The sequence below is a fragment of the Balaenoptera ricei genome, chromosome 17, assembly GCF_028023285.1.
Source record: "Balaenoptera ricei isolate mBalRic1 chromosome 17, mBalRic1.hap2, whole genome shotgun sequence".
In the NCBI taxonomy this organism is placed as follows: Eukaryota; Metazoa; Chordata; class Mammalia; order Artiodactyla; family Balaenopteridae; genus Balaenoptera; species Balaenoptera ricei.
In genome coordinates, this window is record NC_082655.1 from 74,443,690 (window position 1) to 74,463,796 (window position 20,107).

The following is a 20,107-nucleotide window of genomic DNA, read 5'->3' on the forward strand; positions in this document are numbered from 1 at the left end:
TGGTAAGTTTGGAAACTACATGGCCAAATTAAGAAAATAAATGGGCTCTAAGGGAAAGTTAGAGAGATTCTCTTAATGTAGCTATTTTGTAACACTTATTTGATGCTGCATATTCTGTATTCTATGAGATACAATTGTCATATAGTTAAATTCCACAAGGACAATGTGCTACTGCATTTCTTAGCTTCTGTATTTTCCAAGAATAATCTTATTCATTAAATTCCAAACATAGACATTAATAGTTTAGATCTTAGATGAAAAAAGTACAAGCAGATAGTACACCAAGTGTTGTGATGCCACAAAAGAATGATTGACTCGGGAACACCTGGACACAGCGGGTAGGTCACTTCTTTTTTCTGTAAATCAAACTGTACTCTAGCAAAACTAATCTACCATGTGGGAAGTCAGGATAGTAGCTACCTTTGGGAGTCAGCTACTGGGAGGGGGAAGGAGAGGCCTCTGGGTAACTGGCAGTATTCTTTTTCTTAATCTGCGTTTGGTTACTTAAATGTTTTCATTTTCTGAAAACTCACTTGGCTGCACACTTACAGGTTGGGTAGTTCTCTGGATGTATATTAACATATCAATAAAAAGTTTATTGGGACTTCCCTGGTGGCACAGTGGTTAAGAATCCAGCTGCCAATGCAGGGGACATGGGTTCGATCCCTGGTCCAGGAAGATCCCACATGCCTAGGAGCAACTAAGCCCGTGCGCCACAACTACTGAGCCTGCGCTCTAGAGCCCGTGCACCACAACTACTGAGCCTGCGCTCTAGAGCCCACGAGCCACAACTGCTGAGCCTGTGCGCCACAGCTACTGAAGTCCACATGCCTAGAGCCTGTGCTCTGCAACAAGAGAAGCCACCGCAATGAGAAGCCCACGCACTGCAACGAAGAGTAGCCCCTGCTCGCCGCAACTAGAGAAAGCCCGCGTGCAGCAATGAAGACCCAACACAGCCAAAAATAAATAAATTAAATAAATAAATTATCACCTTATCTTTGATAAAGGAGGCAAGCATATACAGTGGAGAAAAGACAGCCTCTTCAATAAGTGGTGCTGGGAAAACTGGACAGGTACATGTAAAAGTATGAAATTAGAACACTCCCTAACACCATATACAAAAATAAACTCAAAATGGATTAAAGACCTAAATGTAAGGCCAGACACTATCAAACTCTTAGAGGAAAACATAGGCAGAACACTCTATGACAAAAATCACAGCAAGATCCTTTTTGACCCAGCTCCTAGAGAAATGGAAGTAAAAACAAAAATAAACAAATGGGACCTAATGAAACTTAACAGCTTTTGCACAGCAAAGGAAACCATAAACAAGAAGAAAAGACAACCCTCAGAATGGGAGAAAATATTTGCAAACGAAACAACTGACAAAGGATTAATCTCCAAAATATACAAGCAGCTCATGCAGCTCAATATCAAAAAAACAAACCACCCAATCCAAAAATGGGCAGAAGACCTAAATAGACATTTCTCCAAAGAAGATGTACAGATCACCAACAAACACATGAAAGGATGCTCAACATCACTAATCATTAGAGATATGCAAATCAAAACTACAATGAGGTATCACCTCACACCGGTCAGAATGGCCATCATCAAAAAATCTACAAGCAATAAATTCTGGAGAGGGTGTGGAGAAAAGGGAACCCTCTTGCACTATTGGTGGGAATGTAAATTGATACAGCCACTATGGAGAACAGTATGGAGGTTCCTTAAAAAACTAAAAATAGAACTACTATACGACCCAGCAATCCCACTACTGGGCATATACCCTGAGAAAACCATAATTCAAAAAGAGTCATGTACCAAAATGTTCATTGCAGCTCTGTTTACAATAGCCAGATCATGGAAGCAACCTAAGTGTCCATCATCAGATGAATGGATAAAGAAGATGTGGCACATATATACAATGCAATATTACTCAGCCATAAAAAGAAACGAAATTGAGTTATTTGTAGTCAGGTGGATGGAGTTAGAGTCTGTCATACAGAGTGAAGTAAGTCAAAAAGAGAAAAACAAATACAGTATGCTAACACATATATATGGAATCTAAGGGGAAAAAAAAAAAAGGTCATGAAGAACCTAGTGGCAAGATGGGAATAAAGACACAGACCTACTAGAGAAAGGACTTGAGGATATGGGGAGAGGGAAGGGTAAGATGTGACAAAGTGAGAGAGTGGCATGGACATATATACACTACCAAACGTAAAATAGATAGCTAGTGGGAAGCAACCGCATAGCACAGGGAGATCAGCTCTGTGCTTTGTGACCACCTAGAGGGGTGGGATAGGGAGGGTGGGAGGTAGGGAGATGCAAGAGGGAGGAGATGTGGGAACATATTGTATATGTATAACTGATTCACTTTGTTATAAAGCAGAAACTAACACACCATTGTAAAGCAATTATACTCCAATAAAGATGTTAAAAAAAGTTTATTCTAAGTATAAAAACAAAATACTACACTTTGAAAAATTATCTTTGGGCTAAAAAGAGTTAACAATTCTTATTGGTTTCTTAGCAACAAATGCTTTCCTTTGGTGTAAGTGGAGACTACACTATCACCTATTTATTCTCACAAGGTCCACCTTCTCTCTTGGTGGGACACAACAAAAGTCTGGGGTCTTTAGTTGGTCTCCAAGGTAACTAAAATCTTATTCAGAATTGATGCTTCACCGATTGTTCCAATCAGTCTTTCCCGCGTTTTTATTTTGAAGTGATGATGTTTTACTCTCCTGCTCTGCTTATTACCAAGTGCTGTTGGGAGGATCAAATAAGGCACTGTGTGAAAGTGCTTTAAGTGCCAGACTAACAATAGGTACCATCATCACTACCATCATCACTGACCACCATCATCATCATCATCACCAGGTTTGATTATTTTTAACCTAGAGTAGAAACTATGAGCTTCTTTGAGATGTTTGTCTCACCCTATGGTTATTCTCCTTATTTCTTGTACCATGAACACTAGACTGTCCCCCAAACAGTTTAGCTAGAATATCCAGGTCAGGGAATGTGGCAGGCTTGACATTCACTATCCACAGTGAAAGGAACCATCACCAATCAGTGCCAGCATTCTTTTTCACCTGAGCTGCATTCGAATTGTTTAGATTTGGTGTGGGGGGGCAAGCCTATTTTCCATCCCTGACATAAGCACTAAGGCTATATCCATGAAGGTAAAGTTAAGATCTGTAGCATTGGGTGGTTAAAAGGGTTGTAAGAATTATCTAGTCCAGTGTTGTCAAGAGTTGTCCCTGGACCAGCACATCACATCACCTGGCGACTTTTTGGAAATGCTAATTCTCACTCACCTACCCAAACACGCCCTCACCCCATCCCGACCTACTGAATCAGACACTCCAGGGTTGGGACCCTGTAATCAGAACTTTAACAAACGCTCCAGTGATTTTGGTGCGTGATGAAGTTTGAGAACCACTGCTCTAGTCCAATCCCCATTGGGTTTTGCTGATGAATAATCTTAGGTCTATAGGTGTTATGCCATTTTCCCAAGGTTATCCATGGAATTACAGTTGCCAAACAGAAATAAAACTCGACTTCCTAATTCCTAGTTGCTACATTAGATAGCAAGTAGAGGATTGCAAGAAAACTTTCCTCTGATTTCTACCTTATGTTTCTAAGTGAAATTTTTTGTCATTTCCCACCATCTTTGGGGGGGCACCCCTCCAACATTCTTAGTCTGTGTGGTTTGGGTTTAGCATCTTGGGTGGGCTCATAATCTGATCTATCTAGAGCACCCTCAATCCCCTCGCTCCTGTCAAGAATATGAAAAAAACCTGTCTGAAAATGAAGTCAGTACAGACATCTCATCTTTGGCGTGCTGAAGAATATCAACCTGGAACTAAACAATTCACAGAGGTCAATTCTTTGTCAGGACTGATCTTCCACAGCTGTGTGAAGGCCCTTAATATATTCCTCTGCTGAAAAATCTTGTCCAGTGGAAAAGTAAGGTGGCATACTCCTTCCAGTACCATCTTCCTGCTCCCTCTCCTCAATCCACCCCCCCCCCCCGGGTCTGTGGGACATTCTTCTTGATAGAGTTATCTCCGTTTCTCCACCGCCCTCCTCAAACCAGAGCTTTCTAGATGCCATTCCCATGGCTACACTGAAGTAGTTTCCCTCCTTGAAGGCCCATCCTTTTAGTTTCTTGATGAATGAGCTCCTCCTTCTTCTCAACCTGCCCTTTCTCTTTTGTGGGCTCCTCCTCATCTAACTTGTTCATTTTTGTTGCTCTTCACTTGGGTTCTTTTTCTCAGTCACTGGCTTCACTCCATAGTTTTTCTCCAAATGATCTTTCCTTTCCTATGATTTCAAATACCACCAACTCTATAGATCCAGCCCAGACCTCTCCCCTCAGCTTATACTTAATGCAAACAGTTAAATACCCCATGGCGTCTTAAGCTCAACATGTCCAACACTCATTCTCTCCCCACACCTGCCCACTCCCGTCTGCACCGTCTCATGTGTCGGCACCACCTCCACCCTTCCCCGGAGCTGCACACCCAGCTTCATCCTCGACTCCTCCTCTAACACTGTCCATCCTCAAGCATCCAACCACCAAGCACTGCTTTGCTTTACTTCCTATGTAGTTATTGAATCCTTTTATCACTCCTAATTTCGCCTTTGGTTATTTCTTACTTGAATGATTGCAGTTGTCTTCTATTCGGTTCCCCTGCCTTTGAATCTTCCCTGCTCATACCTACCGAATTGATCCCGGATGAAATATCAATCTGTGGTGTCATCCTGCTTTAGTATGTTCAGTGGCCCCCAACGTCTGCAGAAAGAGACCAAGCTCCTTAGCATGCCACAGGGGCATACAAGCTCCTTGCCTGGCCCTTGTGCACGCCAGGATTATGAAATTAATTCTGCTTCTCTCTCTTAGTGAGTGATGTCTTGCCTCTGTATTTTTGCCCATAATATCTCCTCTACCTGAAATTTCTCCCACCCTGCCTTCATTTAGCTATTCCACAGTCATCTGCTAAGAATCAGCTGAGGTATGGCCTCACCCAGGAGGCCATTCCTAACTCCTCCTGCCTGGATTGGGATTGTATTAACCTGGTACCTATGACCCTTCCTGCACATGCAACACTGTTTTCATCATTTGTTTATAGATCTGCCTCTACTCTGAATGATGACTTATTGAGAGCAGGGACTGCCTCTGTTTACTTTTGTGGCTGATTCAAAGTCAAGTCTTAGTAACTGTTTCTTGAATGGATGAATCCGAGCATTGGCTAGGTCTATAATGCATGAGAGTCCAGAAAAACCAGTTATCAAAAATATGCCAGAGATAGACCTATATAATTGGAACTGTTTTAAATGGGCCATCCTGTCTGCCATCTGGATCACCAGAGCGTCATTACCTCTAATTGTCTTCCTGAGTTTAATTGATACTTAACAAGGTAGAGCATTAAAAGGGATATTTTATTCCTCTAATATTTCTATAATAACATATTGCACTACTGCAAACTCAGAATTACAGCTTTGTGGCCTGAGAAAGTAGTTTGTTTAGAGAGAAAGTGTTCTTCAGGCACCCCTGGAGTGTTCAGAATGAATTAAGAACCTTCTTGGCAAAATATATACAAATATCCTTTTCCTTCAATCTGTTTGTATCTAATATTCTTTAATATAAGAAAACTGTAAGCATCAAAGACTGTAAATGTTACTGCTTAAAAGAGTCCTCCAGGATGAAAGAAGTGAATTTTGACCCCATTAATCACTCAGCTACAAAGGCTTTGGGAGTGGACTCTTTGGTGATAATTAAAAGGATCACAACTCATAAACAGAAAAAACCCCTCAAGTGCCACAGTCTGAACAAGTGATACCAAGCTGGACCCAAGTCATTAACTGAGGTGAGAAGGTAGCTCCCTTGTTTGGGGCCGGTGAACAGGCTGGGGAGGTCAAACTTTAGAGCTGAGGCAATGGAGAGCAATTTCATTTAAATTCGTGAATTAGAGCCACAGGAGCCCACAGATAAGGGCTGGCCTCTTCATTCTTTCAATAACATTCTACCTTTCAGTGAGCACTGACTATGGCCTGGGTGCTTTTCATGCACTATTTAATTTCTACCATAAACCTATGAGGTAGTACTGTTTTGAGACCACATTTTTACAGACAACAAAACCAGAACTGAAAGAGTTAAATGACTTGACTGAGGTCTTAAAGTGGCAGAGCCAGGACTGAAGCCCACATAGTTGGACTCTGCTCTCACCTACACCAAGGCGGCAGCAGCATCACCTGGGAACGTTTTGGAAGGGCAAACTCACGGGCTCTTCTCCAGAGCTACAGAATCAGAAACTGGGAGTGGGGTCCCGCCGTGTGTGTTGTAGCAAGTCCTCCGGGGGGTCTGTGTACTTACAGCTGCGCTCCATCGCGTTATACCGCAATGCCATCTACTAGAGCAGTGCTTCTCCAACTTTAATGTGAGTACAGATCACCTGGAGAACTTGAAATGCAGATTGATTCAGTAGGTTTGGGGTAGGGCCTGAGAGTCTGCATTTCTAACCAGCTCCTGGTGATGTTGAGATTGCTGGTTTGTGGACTACACTGCATAATAAAACCCTAGAATGTAGCTTCAGGAAGCCAGGTTGCTTTGTTCTCTGCTGTCGTCTGGTTTAGAAGAATACCAGACTCACCTTTTCTTTTGAATGAATACACCACAAGTCAGTATGTCTGCCTGTCTGAGTCATAGACTGTTGATTTGGTGTGAATCTACTACTAACTCGAAATGCATCTGCCCAACCAGCCTTTACAAATTTCTCATCACACCAGTCATTCATTTACCCTCAGGAACTGTCATGTTTCCCAGTGACTTGACGGACGTTTTACTGTTCCAGTCTTTCAAGTGAATAGAGCACTTTGGATTCCCCAAGGGCAAGTGAACATATTGTATGTTTTGGAAAAGAGATGGAAAATCAGAATGTGGGAAGGAGTAGGATGTGGAAAGGAGGCTAGAGAGAACGGATGAAGGTTGGAAACAGTTTAATGAAAAGGGACGCCCAGGAGATGGATGATTCCCAGCTGCCTGAGCCTCTGAGCCTTGCCCGCGATCCCCTCCCACCTTTGGGTTAAGAGTTGGAAAAGCAATGAACCTCCTTTCACACTAGACTGGCTCAAAGCTGTTGGGAGAGTTTAAATCAAAGTTGATATAGGTATTATAAAACCATTTTTAACAAAAATGGCAACAAAAGTCACACAGTAAACCTTAAACTGGAACGAAGAGTTAATGAACTGATAAAGTGTCTGATTGGCCAGAAGAAAATGACATAAGCACAGAAATGAGAAAAAAGTAAAAAGAGTGCTTCCTAGATCTCCTCTGGTGAGTGAAAAGTAAGCTTCTCTAAACCCTTAACAAACATCTGGGTCCTTAGGGAATCAAATATTTTGTAAATAGCCTATGGGACAAAAGGCTATAGCTCTTCCTAAGTGAAACACTTAGGCACAGTAAATTCTTTAAGTATCTGGGTTGGCTGAACATTGATAAATGCTGTGTGCTGATCGTAATGGTTGGGTGGCAGTGATTTACAAGAAATAATTCCAAAAATTGATTTTGGAAACAGTGTAAAACTCAAGAACAGGACTTCAGCATGCTGCTTATTCTGCCAGAATTCCCCAGAAGAATTGAGAATAATGCTTTGCTATATTAAAATGGTGGCATAAATATTACTTTGTTTGATTAAAATTTAAACAAGTTGTAATGAACAAATATAACGGCTCTTTTAGACATTATTGACCACATTTAAGAAATGAAACAGCAGAGTGAGAGAAAGTGACTTCTAGGCATTCTCAAAATTAGTATTTTTAACTAAAGTTTTTTGAACTAATATTCACAGAATATTTATGTATCTGGGACAACTTAATATTCTAAACAATGACATACCCCATTGTTCTAAAGGAGGAATATATACTATATACACTATTAGAATTTCATGACTGGCTGATGCAAGGTAACTTTTGATGTAAAAAAATCTGATGACCCCTTAAAGAGCTGTCTTGTACATGATTATTATTATTATAACTCATTAATTCAGCCTGTGAAATACATAACCAAAGTTCTATGGACATGCCATTTTTTTTGATGACTGTTGTCAGAGGCAGTATAATTGCCCTTTTCTTCACTAAGGCTTTATTTTTTAGAGCAGTTTTAGGTTCACAGCAAAATTGAAGGGAAGGGACAGGGATTTCCCATATATCCCCTGCTCCCACACATGTATAATACTCCCTCATTATCAACAGTCCCCACCTGAGGTGTACCTTTGTTACAACTGATGAACCTACATTGACACATCATAATCACCCAAAGTCCATAGTTTACATTATGGTTCACTCTTGGTGTTGTACACTCTATGAGTTTGGACAAATGTATAACAACAAGTATCAATCATTATAGTATCATCCTTTGTGCTGCACCTGTTCATCCTTCCCTGCCCACAACCTCTGGTCATCATTCATTGTCTTTTGCAGAGCAAAAGTCTTTAATCTTAATGAAGTTCAGCTTATCAATTATTTCTTTCCTGGATTGTGCCTCTGGTGTTGTATCTAAAGAGTCATCACCATAACCAAGGTCACATAGACTTTCTCCTACATCTCCTGTGTCTGTGTCTAGATTTGTTTTTTTGCATGTGGATGTCTGGTTATTGTAGCACCATTAGTTAAAAAGACTATCTTTGCTTCACTGTAGTGCTTTTGCTCCTTTGTCAAAGATTAGTTGGATATATATAATTGTCTTTTACTTTATTTTTAAAAGATTTTTATTGAAGTATAGTTGACTTACAGTATTATATTAGTTTTAGGTGTATAACATAGTGATTAGATATTTTTATGAATTATACACCGTATGAAGTTATTGTAAAATATCAACTATATTACCTTGCTGTATATAATATCCCTGCATCTTATTTTTTTATAACAGGTAGGTTGTATGTCTTAATCCCCTTCACCTATTTTACCCCTCCCTGACCCTCTTCCCTCAGGTAACCACTGGTTTGTTCTCTATATCTGTAAGTCTGTTTCTGTTTTATGTTTGTTCATTTGCTTCGTTTTCAGATTGCACATATAAGTGAAAACATACAGTCTTTCTCTGTCTTCTTTATTTCCCTAAGCATAATACCTTCCAGGTCCATCTGTGTTGTCGAAAATGGCAAGATTTCATTCTTTTTTATGGCTGAGCAATATTCGATTGTGTATATTTACCATATCTTCTTTATCCATTCATCTGTTGACGGGCAGTTAGGTTGCTTCCATATCATGGCTCTTGTAAATAATGCTGTTATGAACATTAAGGTACATGTGTCTTTTCAAATTAGTGTTTTTGTTTTCTTCAGATAAATACCCAGGAATGGAATTGCTGGATCATGTGGTAGTTCTATTTTAAATTTTTTGAAGAACCTCCATACTGTTTTCTGTAGTACCAATTTACATTCCCACAAGCAGTGTACTTTTCTCCACATCCTTGCTAACACTTGTTATTTCTTCTCTTTTCAATGATAACCATTCTGACAGTGTCAAGTGATACCTCCTTGTGGTTTTGACTTGCATTTCCTTGATGATGGACAATGTGGAGCATCTTTTCATGTGCCTGTTGGCCATCTCTATGTCTTCTTTGGAAAAGTACCTATTTAGGTCCTCTACCAATTTTTTAATTGGATTTTTTTTATGTTGAGTTATATGCATTCTTTATCTATTTTGGATATTAACCCCTTATTGGACATAGCATTTGCAAATATTTTCTCCCATTCAGTAAGTTGCTTTTTTGTTTTATTAATGGTTTCCTTTGCTGTGCAAAAGCTTTTAGTTTGATATGCTCTCATTTGTTTATTTATGCATTTGTTGCTCATGTCTGAAGAGACAAATCCGTAAAAATATTGCAAAGATCAGTGTCAAAGAGCATAATGCCTATGTTTTCTTCTAGGATTTTTATAGGTTTTAGTCTTACATTTAAGTCTTTAATCCATTCTGAGTTTATTTTTGTATATGGTGTGAGAAAATGTTCTAGTGTTACTCTTTTACATATAGCTTTCCAATTTTCTCAACCTCACTTATTGAAGAAACCATCTTTTCCCATTGTATATTCTTGTCTCCCTTGTCATAGATCAATTGACCATATGTGCATGGATTTATTTCTGGGCTCTTTATTTTGTTCATTTGATCTCTGTTTCTGTTTTCATGCCAGTACCATACTCTTTTGATTACTGTAGCTTTGTAGTATAGTTTGAACTCAGGGAGCGTGATACTTCCAGCTTTGTTCTTTCGCATGATTGCTTTGGCTATTCAGAACCTTTTGTGATTCCATACAAATTTTAGGATCATTTTTTGTTCTGTGAAAAACGCCATAAATATTTTGATTAGGATTGCATTGAATCTGCACATTGCTTTGGGTAGTATGAATATCTTAACAATATTAATTCTTCCAATCCATGAGCCTGGAATATCTTTCCTTTTATTCACATCTTCTTCAATTTCTTTCCTTAATGTTTTATAGTTTTCAGTATACAGGTCTTTCACCTCCTTGGTTAAATTTATTTCTAGATATTTTATTCTTTAAAAATTTGATTGTAAATGGGATTGTATTCTTGCTTTCTCTTTCTAATAGCTCATTATTAGTGTATAGATATGCAACAGACTTCTGTATATTAATTTTGTATCCTGTAAATTTACAGAGCTTATTTATTTGTTCTAATAGTTTTTTGGTGGAGTCTTTTGGGTTTTCTATATATAGTATCATGTGATCTGCAAATAGTGACAGTTTTACTTCCTTCCAATTTGGATGCCTTTTTTTGCTTTTCCTTGTCTAATTGCTCTGGCTAGGGCTTCCAAAACTTATGTTTAATAGAAGTGGTGAGAGTTTGCATGCTTGTCTTGTTTCTGATCTTAGAGAAAAAGCTTCCAACTTTTCATTGTTTAGTATAATGTTAGCTGTGGGTTTGTCATAAATGCCCTTTATTATGTTGAGGTGCGTTCCTTCTATACCAACTTTGTTGAGAGTTTTTATCATGAATGAATGATGAATTTTGTCAAATGCTTTTTCTGCATCTGTTAAGATGATCACATAATTTTTATCCTTTGTTTTGTTAATGTGGTGTATCACATTGATTGATTTGTGGATATTGAACCATCCTTGCATCCCTGGAATAAATCCCACTTGATCAGGATGTATGATCCTTTTAATGTGTTGTTGAATTCAATTTGCCAATATTTTTGTTGAGGATTTTTGCATCTATGTTTATCAGGGATATTGGCCTCTGATTTTCTTTCCTTGTAGTATCTTTGTCTGGTTTTGGTAATGCTGGCCTTGTAGAATGAGTTTGGAGGTGTTCCCTCCTCTTCAGCTTTCTGGAATAGTTTGAGGAGGATAGGTATTAACTCTTCTTTAAATATTTGGTAGAATTCCCCTGTGAAGCTGTCCGGTCCTGGACTTTTGCTTGTTGGGAGTTTTTTGATCACTGATTCAATTTCATTACTAGTAATCAGTCTGTTCAGTTTTCCATTTCTTCCTGATTCAGTCTTGAAAGGTTGTATCATTCTAGGAATTTAATCATTTCTTCTCAATTGTCCAATTTGTTGGTGTATAACTGTTCATAGAGTTCTCTTATGATTGTATTTCTGTAATATCTGTTGTAATTTCTCCTCTTTCATTTCTAATTTTACTTATTTGGTCCCTCTCTCTGTTTTTCTTTATGAGTCTGGTTAAGGGTTTATCAATTTTCTTTATCTTTTAAAAAAGACAGCCTTTAGTTTCATTGGTTTTTAAAATTCTTTTTGGTCTCTTTTTCATTTATTTCTGCTCTAATCTTTATTATTTCCTTCCTTCTACTAACCTATAATTGCCTTTTAAAGCATTAAAATACAAGTGGTAGACCCAAACAGAAGACTGTCACCAAGTTGCTAGCCCAGTGCCCATCACCTCTATATTACATGGTATCACCTCCACTTGGGGATAATCGGGACTGTATATAACCAAGAAAAAAAGCAGTTAAACATCCAGATTCAAAATAAAGGAAGCTTCTCGACATTACATTACAGGGTATTCCAAATGTCTTTTGCTTATTGTGGTAGATATTCTGATATGCTGCCAGGCCCCCTTTAGGACTGAGTATTGATTTCCCAGCTGCTTGAGGTGCTACCAGGAGAAAATTCTCAGATAATAGTGCCCTCTGGAGCCCCAGGCTGAAGAGAGCTGCTTTGCCCAAACTCACAACCACTTCTCAGGATAGCCTGCACTCAGTTACTGAACAATATGGGAATATAAAGGTCCAGTCCCTTGGCTCCAGTCAGGGACAACTCTGAAGGGTCATCTCAGTTTCAGAACACCTGAAGCTTTCATTGGAAATGATTGAATCCCAGCTTAACTTCTCCTGCCGCCAACCATTCTTCGTAGCTTCCCTTCTGCGGGTGCTGACCCCAAGAGCATTCCCTAATGAATCTCCTGCATGTTAATCTCTGTGTCAGAATCTGCTCCTCAGAGAACCCAACCTGGAACAATTAGTAATTGAGGGTCTCACTGAACAACTTTCTTTATGGAGAACTAAGAACAGCGGTAATAGAGCTAAAACTCAGGGTTTTGAAACTAGGTTGTGATGCAGGCGAAGGACTGAACAAAAATGATTCTAAATTCTCACAACCTGAGCACCCCACCCCCTTCTCCTACAGGAGGTATTGTACTATCTGTGTGTGTTGAGGGGGTTGCCGTATTTCAGGGCCCCAGATTCTCTAGGAGTTGATCAGCAGGTAATCCTAGATAACACCTGTGAACAGCTGAAACCCCAAACCAGATGGCCTAGCACAAAAGTAGTCTGATTAGTACCCCCGTGCCAGGTTACTTTCTCACATCTACCCCACAAAAGGCAGGACAGCAGAGAAAGCAAGTTCCCTTCACTGGACATAGGGTCTCCCTCCCCTGCAATCTCCTGCATGTCTACAGGACACTTGAACCTCCTTGGGCCTCTCTGATGGTGCAGAGGAAAAAAGAACAGCAGTGACTTCTCAACTCTCACTGACCCTTTCCTTTTCTCCAGTAAAGTCCATGGCCTTTACCCATGTCAGTGGTGTTATGAAATTTATCTTGAACTTTCATGGCTGACAAGTGGAGACCTGTATGGGATCTTCCTTGTACCACAGTGTGACCACAAAGACATGAATTCTGCTAGTATCAGTTAGGACTTTTTTGAAATGCCAGAGCGGTTAATGGTTACACTGTGGATGGAAGCAATCCCTGCAGTGATAAAAGGTCCCTGGGAGAGCTGGTAGAGAGGTGACCATGGTGTCTGAATTCCCACAAAGCCTGAGAGAGGACAGCCTGGAGCGAGAAGTTGCCAGTGGCTGGCCAGAGCTGACCACCCACTGTAGGGCAAGAACCAAGCCAACAAGCTCGTTAGGACAGGGAGCCCATATCCCAGACAGAGGAGCTGCATCCAAGCTCAGCTTCTTCTAGGATCACTGGCTTCCTTCTCCTGGCAGGAGGGTCTGCACCTTTTTAAGAGTTCTTCGGTCTTCAGGGACTGGGCAGGCAGAATTCACAGAAAAAGCTGCATCCCAATCCAGACAGCCTGATAGGCCTGATGCTTTCCCACAGTCAAAGGAGTTTACCTTGTTTAGCAACAGAGAGGTCCAGGCCATTGCTCTGTGAGATGATGGGATGAAGTACTTTTTCTCCACTCTGACCCTGACCCCATGCATCTCCCCTTCACCCAGTAGAGGCTGTTCTTTAACCAGAGCTATAGGATGTTGTGGAGTTCAACCCGGACCCTGGTACACGAAGAGAGAAGGCCCAGATAGGACTGGCTTTGCCCCACAAAAAGTCATCTAGTATTTCTTGTAAAAATATATTACAAACTTATGTACAGCTTTATGTTTTAAAACACATTCACATGCATTAACTCAGTAAGACCCACATTAGCCTAGAGAAGTTGGCAGGGGACATGTTATATAATCCACACATTTCCAGAAATAAAAATTGGAACACAGGGTTGGAAAAAGTACATTTTTCTTCCTGATTTATGAAAAATCTTATAAATACATAGAATTTGAATCACAGCTACTTACACATGTAATGAATTATCTCTTTTTAGAAAGATAAAATTACATGAAGCTTGTACTACACCACAGAAAATCCTGGAGATATGGCCAGCATAATTATAGGGAATGAAATAAACCTTGCAGCTTACTTTAAATCTCCCTTTGATAAAAGCTTTAAGGAGAGAAAGATCAGATGTTCAGAGGCTTAGATGAGAGGACGCTGGAGAAAAAGAGAGCTAAGAGAAAGTGATCGACAGTAAAGGACAAACAAGTCTATGATTGAGATATTTTTAAGGCAAGGCAGGATATTCTGTAGTCTAGAAATGCAAAAGCAAATTTTAAAATGTGCCCCCGATATACTGTGTGATGTAGCTCCCCAGGATAATGTGGCATTCTTGGAACAGTGTGTACTTGTTCCTCTTCTGAAATAGGAAACCCTTTCAACAAAATAAGTTCCATTCAATAAACATGAGTTTATCAGAGGCCCTGTAAGTGCTGTATATTTGCTGGGAGCCACATGTGAATCAGCCACAGTTTAAGAAACAGGCCCATCAATTACTCATCACACTGGAGTATGATGGGTGATTGAAATGGGTTTCCCAGTCTTGTACTTTGAAGAGCTTGAGTACTGGCTGCTTGATCTGAGCATTAACAAATAGTTTGTGATCTATGTAGCTGCATGTAACTGCCATCTGTTGGGTGTCAATCTTCCTGCAAAATGAAGAATGGACTTGAGTGTTATCTATGCTGATTCTGAATCTTCCTGAACTATGCCTTTTCTTTTGTACAATGATAATGCATCACCAGGAAGCTAAGCAGCATTGCTTAGCTCTGAGTTTGCTACTTTTCATGGACTCACCGGTCCTTAAAAGTAGAAGGGACCCCAGGAACTGACTACACTAACGTCTACACAGCACAAAAACCCCTTCCCCAAAGTCCTGGCAACTGGTCATACAAACAGGAAGTGGAGTTCCATATGCTTCCGTGGCCCTGAAATGATTTACGTTAGTACAAACACCTCAGCACGTTGCCTTCAGAGAAGCGAGGACCCACCGGGTATATTTTCTTGTGCAAAGATGCTTCCAGAAACCCTGGAAAGCTTCCATGCCACTGCAATATAAGGGCACACTCATAAAGTAGATGTTTTCTAGTTTTAATTTGTGTGAGCTCTCACATTGGATTTGGCTAAACATCTCCAAGCTTTATTCATAATCGCAACGGTAGGTAATTTGTGCCTGTGGTGACAGTAGTTTAGAGTTGCTAATGAAAATGGAGGCTAATTTTTAAAAAAAAATCATCTCAACTCAGGCTGGGGTAAAAATACGGCGTATTCACAGGTGGATTCTATCGAAATTTTCTTTTTCCATTCTCAAAGACAAACATTACTTGGGTTGCAATAAGAAAAGAGCACACAGTCGCATACTATCTCGTATGGTACATTCATTGAACATACCTGCAACCCTTCAATGGCCAGTTTGAGGATTGATGGTGTCAGTTTGGAGGCTTGTTTGAAGGAAAAATTACTCCAGTCTATAATTAAAATGAAACCATTTATCTGAAGCTCCGGATCTTCAATAAGGACTTCCAATGACAGCAGGATGGCCCGGAGGATGTCTGTGAAGGAGTTCCTGCAGCCAAAGCAGAAAGGAGAGGCTGTGCATGAATATTAGCAGGTGATAGGACTTTGTGTGTGAAGCACTGGCCGCCTCACTCCTCTGCTCTGTGAGCCCAGCCTGCAGGGTAACACCAGTGTCCTGTACCCAAAGTGATGGAAAATACATTTGCTAAACTTCACAGGAACAATGCTTTGAGAATCACAGGATGGAACCTCCCTTTGATCTGACTGCACCAGAACCCCAGACTTTACAAGGTGTCTCTCTTTTGTGTTTCCTCGGGTCTCTAGTCTCTGCTTCCACCACAGACCTGATTGCATTTCATTGAAATGCATCCCTTACTTGTCTCTCCCTCCTGGACCATAATCATAGTTGTGGCCCCAGTATCTAGCTACTTAATGAATATTGCTGAAAAAATGAGGTAAGACCTTCATCAGAGGCACTTGTTTTGATTAAACCTCTTATTTCTTTTGGGTGGTTAAAATCTTGCTCAAAGTGTAAAAACAACTGTGCAATTGATGCTATTTTTTAGCCTCAATTCATGAATAGAGAAAAATAAAGCAAGAAGAATAGCTTATTTTCATTGAAGGTTTGCAGAGTGTGATTCAGGAAGGAAATCGCTTGGAGTACAACAGTAACTATGACAACAGGTAGACCTGAATACAAACTAGAGTGACAGTTCTCTAGTGTTGTATGTGTTCTTCCGCATCAAATATTCCCAGTCACAAGTTGATTTTTGTTATAAATAATTTTCAGACACGAAGAAATGATGGCATATTTTGCTAATTCTCCCAGCAAATTATTTGAGCTAAAAATTTAAGATCTTAAAGGATCTCTAAATTCTGTGGATGTCAAGTGATGGCAAAATCTGTTACTTCCTTCAGACTATCATTACTATCAGAAGCTGTATCGTCTTGTGAAACCAGATGAAATGATCAGATTCCTGAGCATTTCAATCTGATTCAAATTATAACCAAATCTAATGACTCTAGATTGGAAATCAGAAAATATGTGATTAAATATGGGATTAACAGATACAAATTACTATACATAAAATAGATTCACATCAAGGATTTACTGTACAGCACAAAGAATTATACTCAATATCTTGTAATAACCTATAATGGAATGTAATCTGCAAAAAAACCTAAAACCGTATCACTATGCTGTACTACCGAAACTAACACAATATTGTAAATCATCTATACTTCAATAGAACAAAAACAAAACAAACAAAAAAACAGTAAGAATTTACTGAATGGCTGTTATAAGCTCAGAGCTCTGTTTAATACTTGAAGTTATAGAATAGTATGTCATATTTCTACTTTCAAAGAGCCCTTAATTTAGTTGGGGTGGGGTAGGAAATTAGCAAAATGAGTTGAAAGGGATCGATAAAATTTGAGTAATCAGGAAGAGCTTACAGAGGAATGAAAGCTTGGGCTAAGCCTTGAAGGGTAAATAGGATTTTGGATAAGTGGGAAAAAGAGTAAGACATTTCAGGAAAGAGGAGTGACACGTGAAAAATACAGATATTAGCCCATTCTGTTTCTGTACAGTTCTTCTTACTAAAAATGTCTTCCTTATATCAAGCAAAACTTTTCCTCCCCCAAACCCACCCACTGAGTATAGTTCTGCTATAAAGAATAGAACCTCAGGTCTTCCTATACCACACACTAAATTATCTAAACATGGTGGACACGATGCCCTATATAATCTCTAGATAAAAATATATATATATATTAGTAACTTTAACCATTTCTCATAGAATGTGGTTTTTAATAATGTTCTCATCATTTTCTTTTACATATATTCTCTTCTAAATTTTAGAGATGTCAAATTCCTATTAATGTAGCGTAAGTTTTCACTAGGGCTTTGAGTTTTGTTTTTGCATTCATAGCAAATATGATCTAAAGACCCAAGTCTTTTTTAGAGATACAGCTTTGTATTGGGAGGAAACATTGATTTAAGTGGAGCGTGAGACCGAAGATTGTGAGCTTAGGCAATTCCAAAGGAAAATATGGAAATGCCCAATGGTAAACTACAAATGACCATTAGGGAATTAGAGCGTCTGATCCTGGATAAGCTTTCTTAGGAAGAATACACACATGGAGAGAATCAGGAAACTTAGAAAAGCTAAGCCTTATGTAAAGCTTACATACAGTTCTGAGGTTGAAGGAAGAAAGGTTAAGGAAATAAGGAGTGAGAGAATCATGATAGTAATGTGTTTTTTAAAAGGGGGGATAGTGTTTCAAGAAGGATATGATAGATTGCATTACTGACCCCAATTCTTCACTTATCTGAGCATCCACACACTGGCTATGTGTTGACCTCATTGATGAGAGTGTATGTCTTGCCCTTTGGCCATGTGACTTGCTTTAACTGATGGTATGTGACTGCAATGACAGTGTACCAATTCGGGGCCTAGCTCTTAGAGACCTCAGATGTTACTTGTTCTCTTGCTTTCTGCCGTTGCCATGGAAAAGAATATGCCACAGCTAGACTGCTAGACTGAAGAGAAGGATGACTCCCCAGCCAGCCAACTAGCAGATCTTTGAAAGAAGCAGAGCCACCCAGCTGACCCCAGCCTAGATGAACTCTAGCTGCCCCACAGATGTGTGAGCAACAGTGAATGATTGCTTTTTTAAGCCATTGAGTTTGGGGATGGTTTGTTATAAATTAATAGCTACCCAATACCAGAAGGTAGTTAACCAAGTCAAATGCAACAGAAAGATGAAGGAGAATAAGGGAGAAGAAAGGGCTATTGTATTTGACAACAAGTAGATCTTTGGAGAATTTTGAGATAGCCTTTTTCATTGAATAGTGAAGACAGACATCATTGATTATGAAGATCTTTAGCAAATCACTTAATTGCTACCGCATTTTACTCCTCTGTAAATGAGAGATAGCACCTCTTCCATCACATATCCACTTGTATTCACTCCCAAGAAAGAAACATTGACTCTTGGAAACCTGAAAACTATTTTATGCATTTTCAAGACCAGAACCTTACTGATGGGTAGGCATTTGCAGTGAATGAAGTATTATACTTACGGGGTGATCCCAGGAGAAAAGTAAAATAATTTTGGAATTCACTATAGTTTCCAAATGTTTGAATACTTCACTTTTCTAGAAGAACTAGAAAGTTGGGCAGCAAAAAGTTGAATGGAATGGGTCTCAAATCATGAGGCATAACCCTGTTGAGGGGTGTGACCACCCCCTATACCTTAGCTGATCGTTAGCTTGAATTCCTTACTTCCTGGCTTCCTGGAAGCCTCTTAGTTAATTCTGAAATCACAGTGCATATTTCTATGCTAATTCTTCTGCATATAACAGCAAGAAGTCTGTTAATATTAGTAGTTAAAGCTCTTTTGGCCAGTTCTTGAAACCTCTTCACTTTACAATCAATATCATTGTGTTTACGACTGTTGCTTGGAGATTTTTAGGGTCCTCCTTAAACCACAAACTAGTTGTGCAGATGATTTGCCACCAATATCTATTTGCAGCAGGTGCAGAAACATTCTTTATCTGAGTATGCTTCTTTATCTCTTCATCCCATTTGGAGTTTCTTTCAAAGTTAATTACTAAAATAACCACAGCATGACTTTCACAGTTCCTACTTTGCCCCTTTTCTGATAACGTTGCCTAAGCCAACATGGAGAGGAATATGTGCTCCTTCTGCAACTCTTCTGATGCATTTTGGCCTCTAGACATGGCAAGAACCCTCTTAGTAAAGTGGCAAAAGAGTCTATACTCAACGGCTTGACATCCTGGCTCTGCCACTCAACAAGCATGCAACTCTGTGTAGAAGACTGAAGTCCAACGTGGGGTGATTTCCTGTTTCTCCATGTAGAGGGCTGTTGCAGGGTTATGCAGAATTACATGTGCGAAGGAGCTTTGTGAATTGGAAAGTTCCTCCCAATAGGATAGGAGGCAGTATTTGTACTTGCATGGAATATAGAGATACCCCTCTTGGTTACACTGCTTTCATGGTGGTGATGGCAGCAGGACAATAGGAAATGTGCAAAACTCCACTGTGTTCTGTCCAGATGAACCTATTTTCTCCTCTTCTAGGGCTGAGGGTCTTTGGTAAGTGGTTTGGAATGGGAATCCGGGTGATATATTTTCCTGAATGGGTTCTAATAATTTGTATGTGAATCAGGTTTCAGCTGGATGGTCTCTGTGTGTCATTATGCATCTAGGCAAACAAATCTATTTCTCAATGAGGTAATCAAGGAAAAGTAAAAAAAATAATTGTGTTCAGATAATATTAGGTCAAGAAAGATGCTAACAAAAATGTTTAGCTTTGCTGTGGCAGAATTAATATTTGCAAGACCTTAATCTTAAATGTATTACCCTGAATGTTAGCTGGAAAGTCAATTAGTTCATTACTGTTCTTAGCAGGGGTCGTCTCCCAGAGAACAGAAGCCTGGGATTGAACTCTGCCCCATATG

The 20,107-nt window shown here is 39.5% G+C and overlaps 1 protein-coding gene across 1 annotated transcript in view; it reads right to left on the bottom strand.

Moving 5' to 3' along the window:
* Positions 1-20,107, bottom strand: part of CLVS1 (clavesin 1) — a 147,249-nt gene that overhangs the window by 76,712 nt on the left and 50,430 nt on the right. Inside the window, exon 2 of the mRNA XM_059901993.1 lies at positions 15,497-15,671. Within this exon, the coding sequence (XP_059757976.1) occupies positions 15,497-15,671 (175 nt within the window). The remainder of the gene's footprint in view (positions 1-15,496; positions 15,672-20,107) is intronic.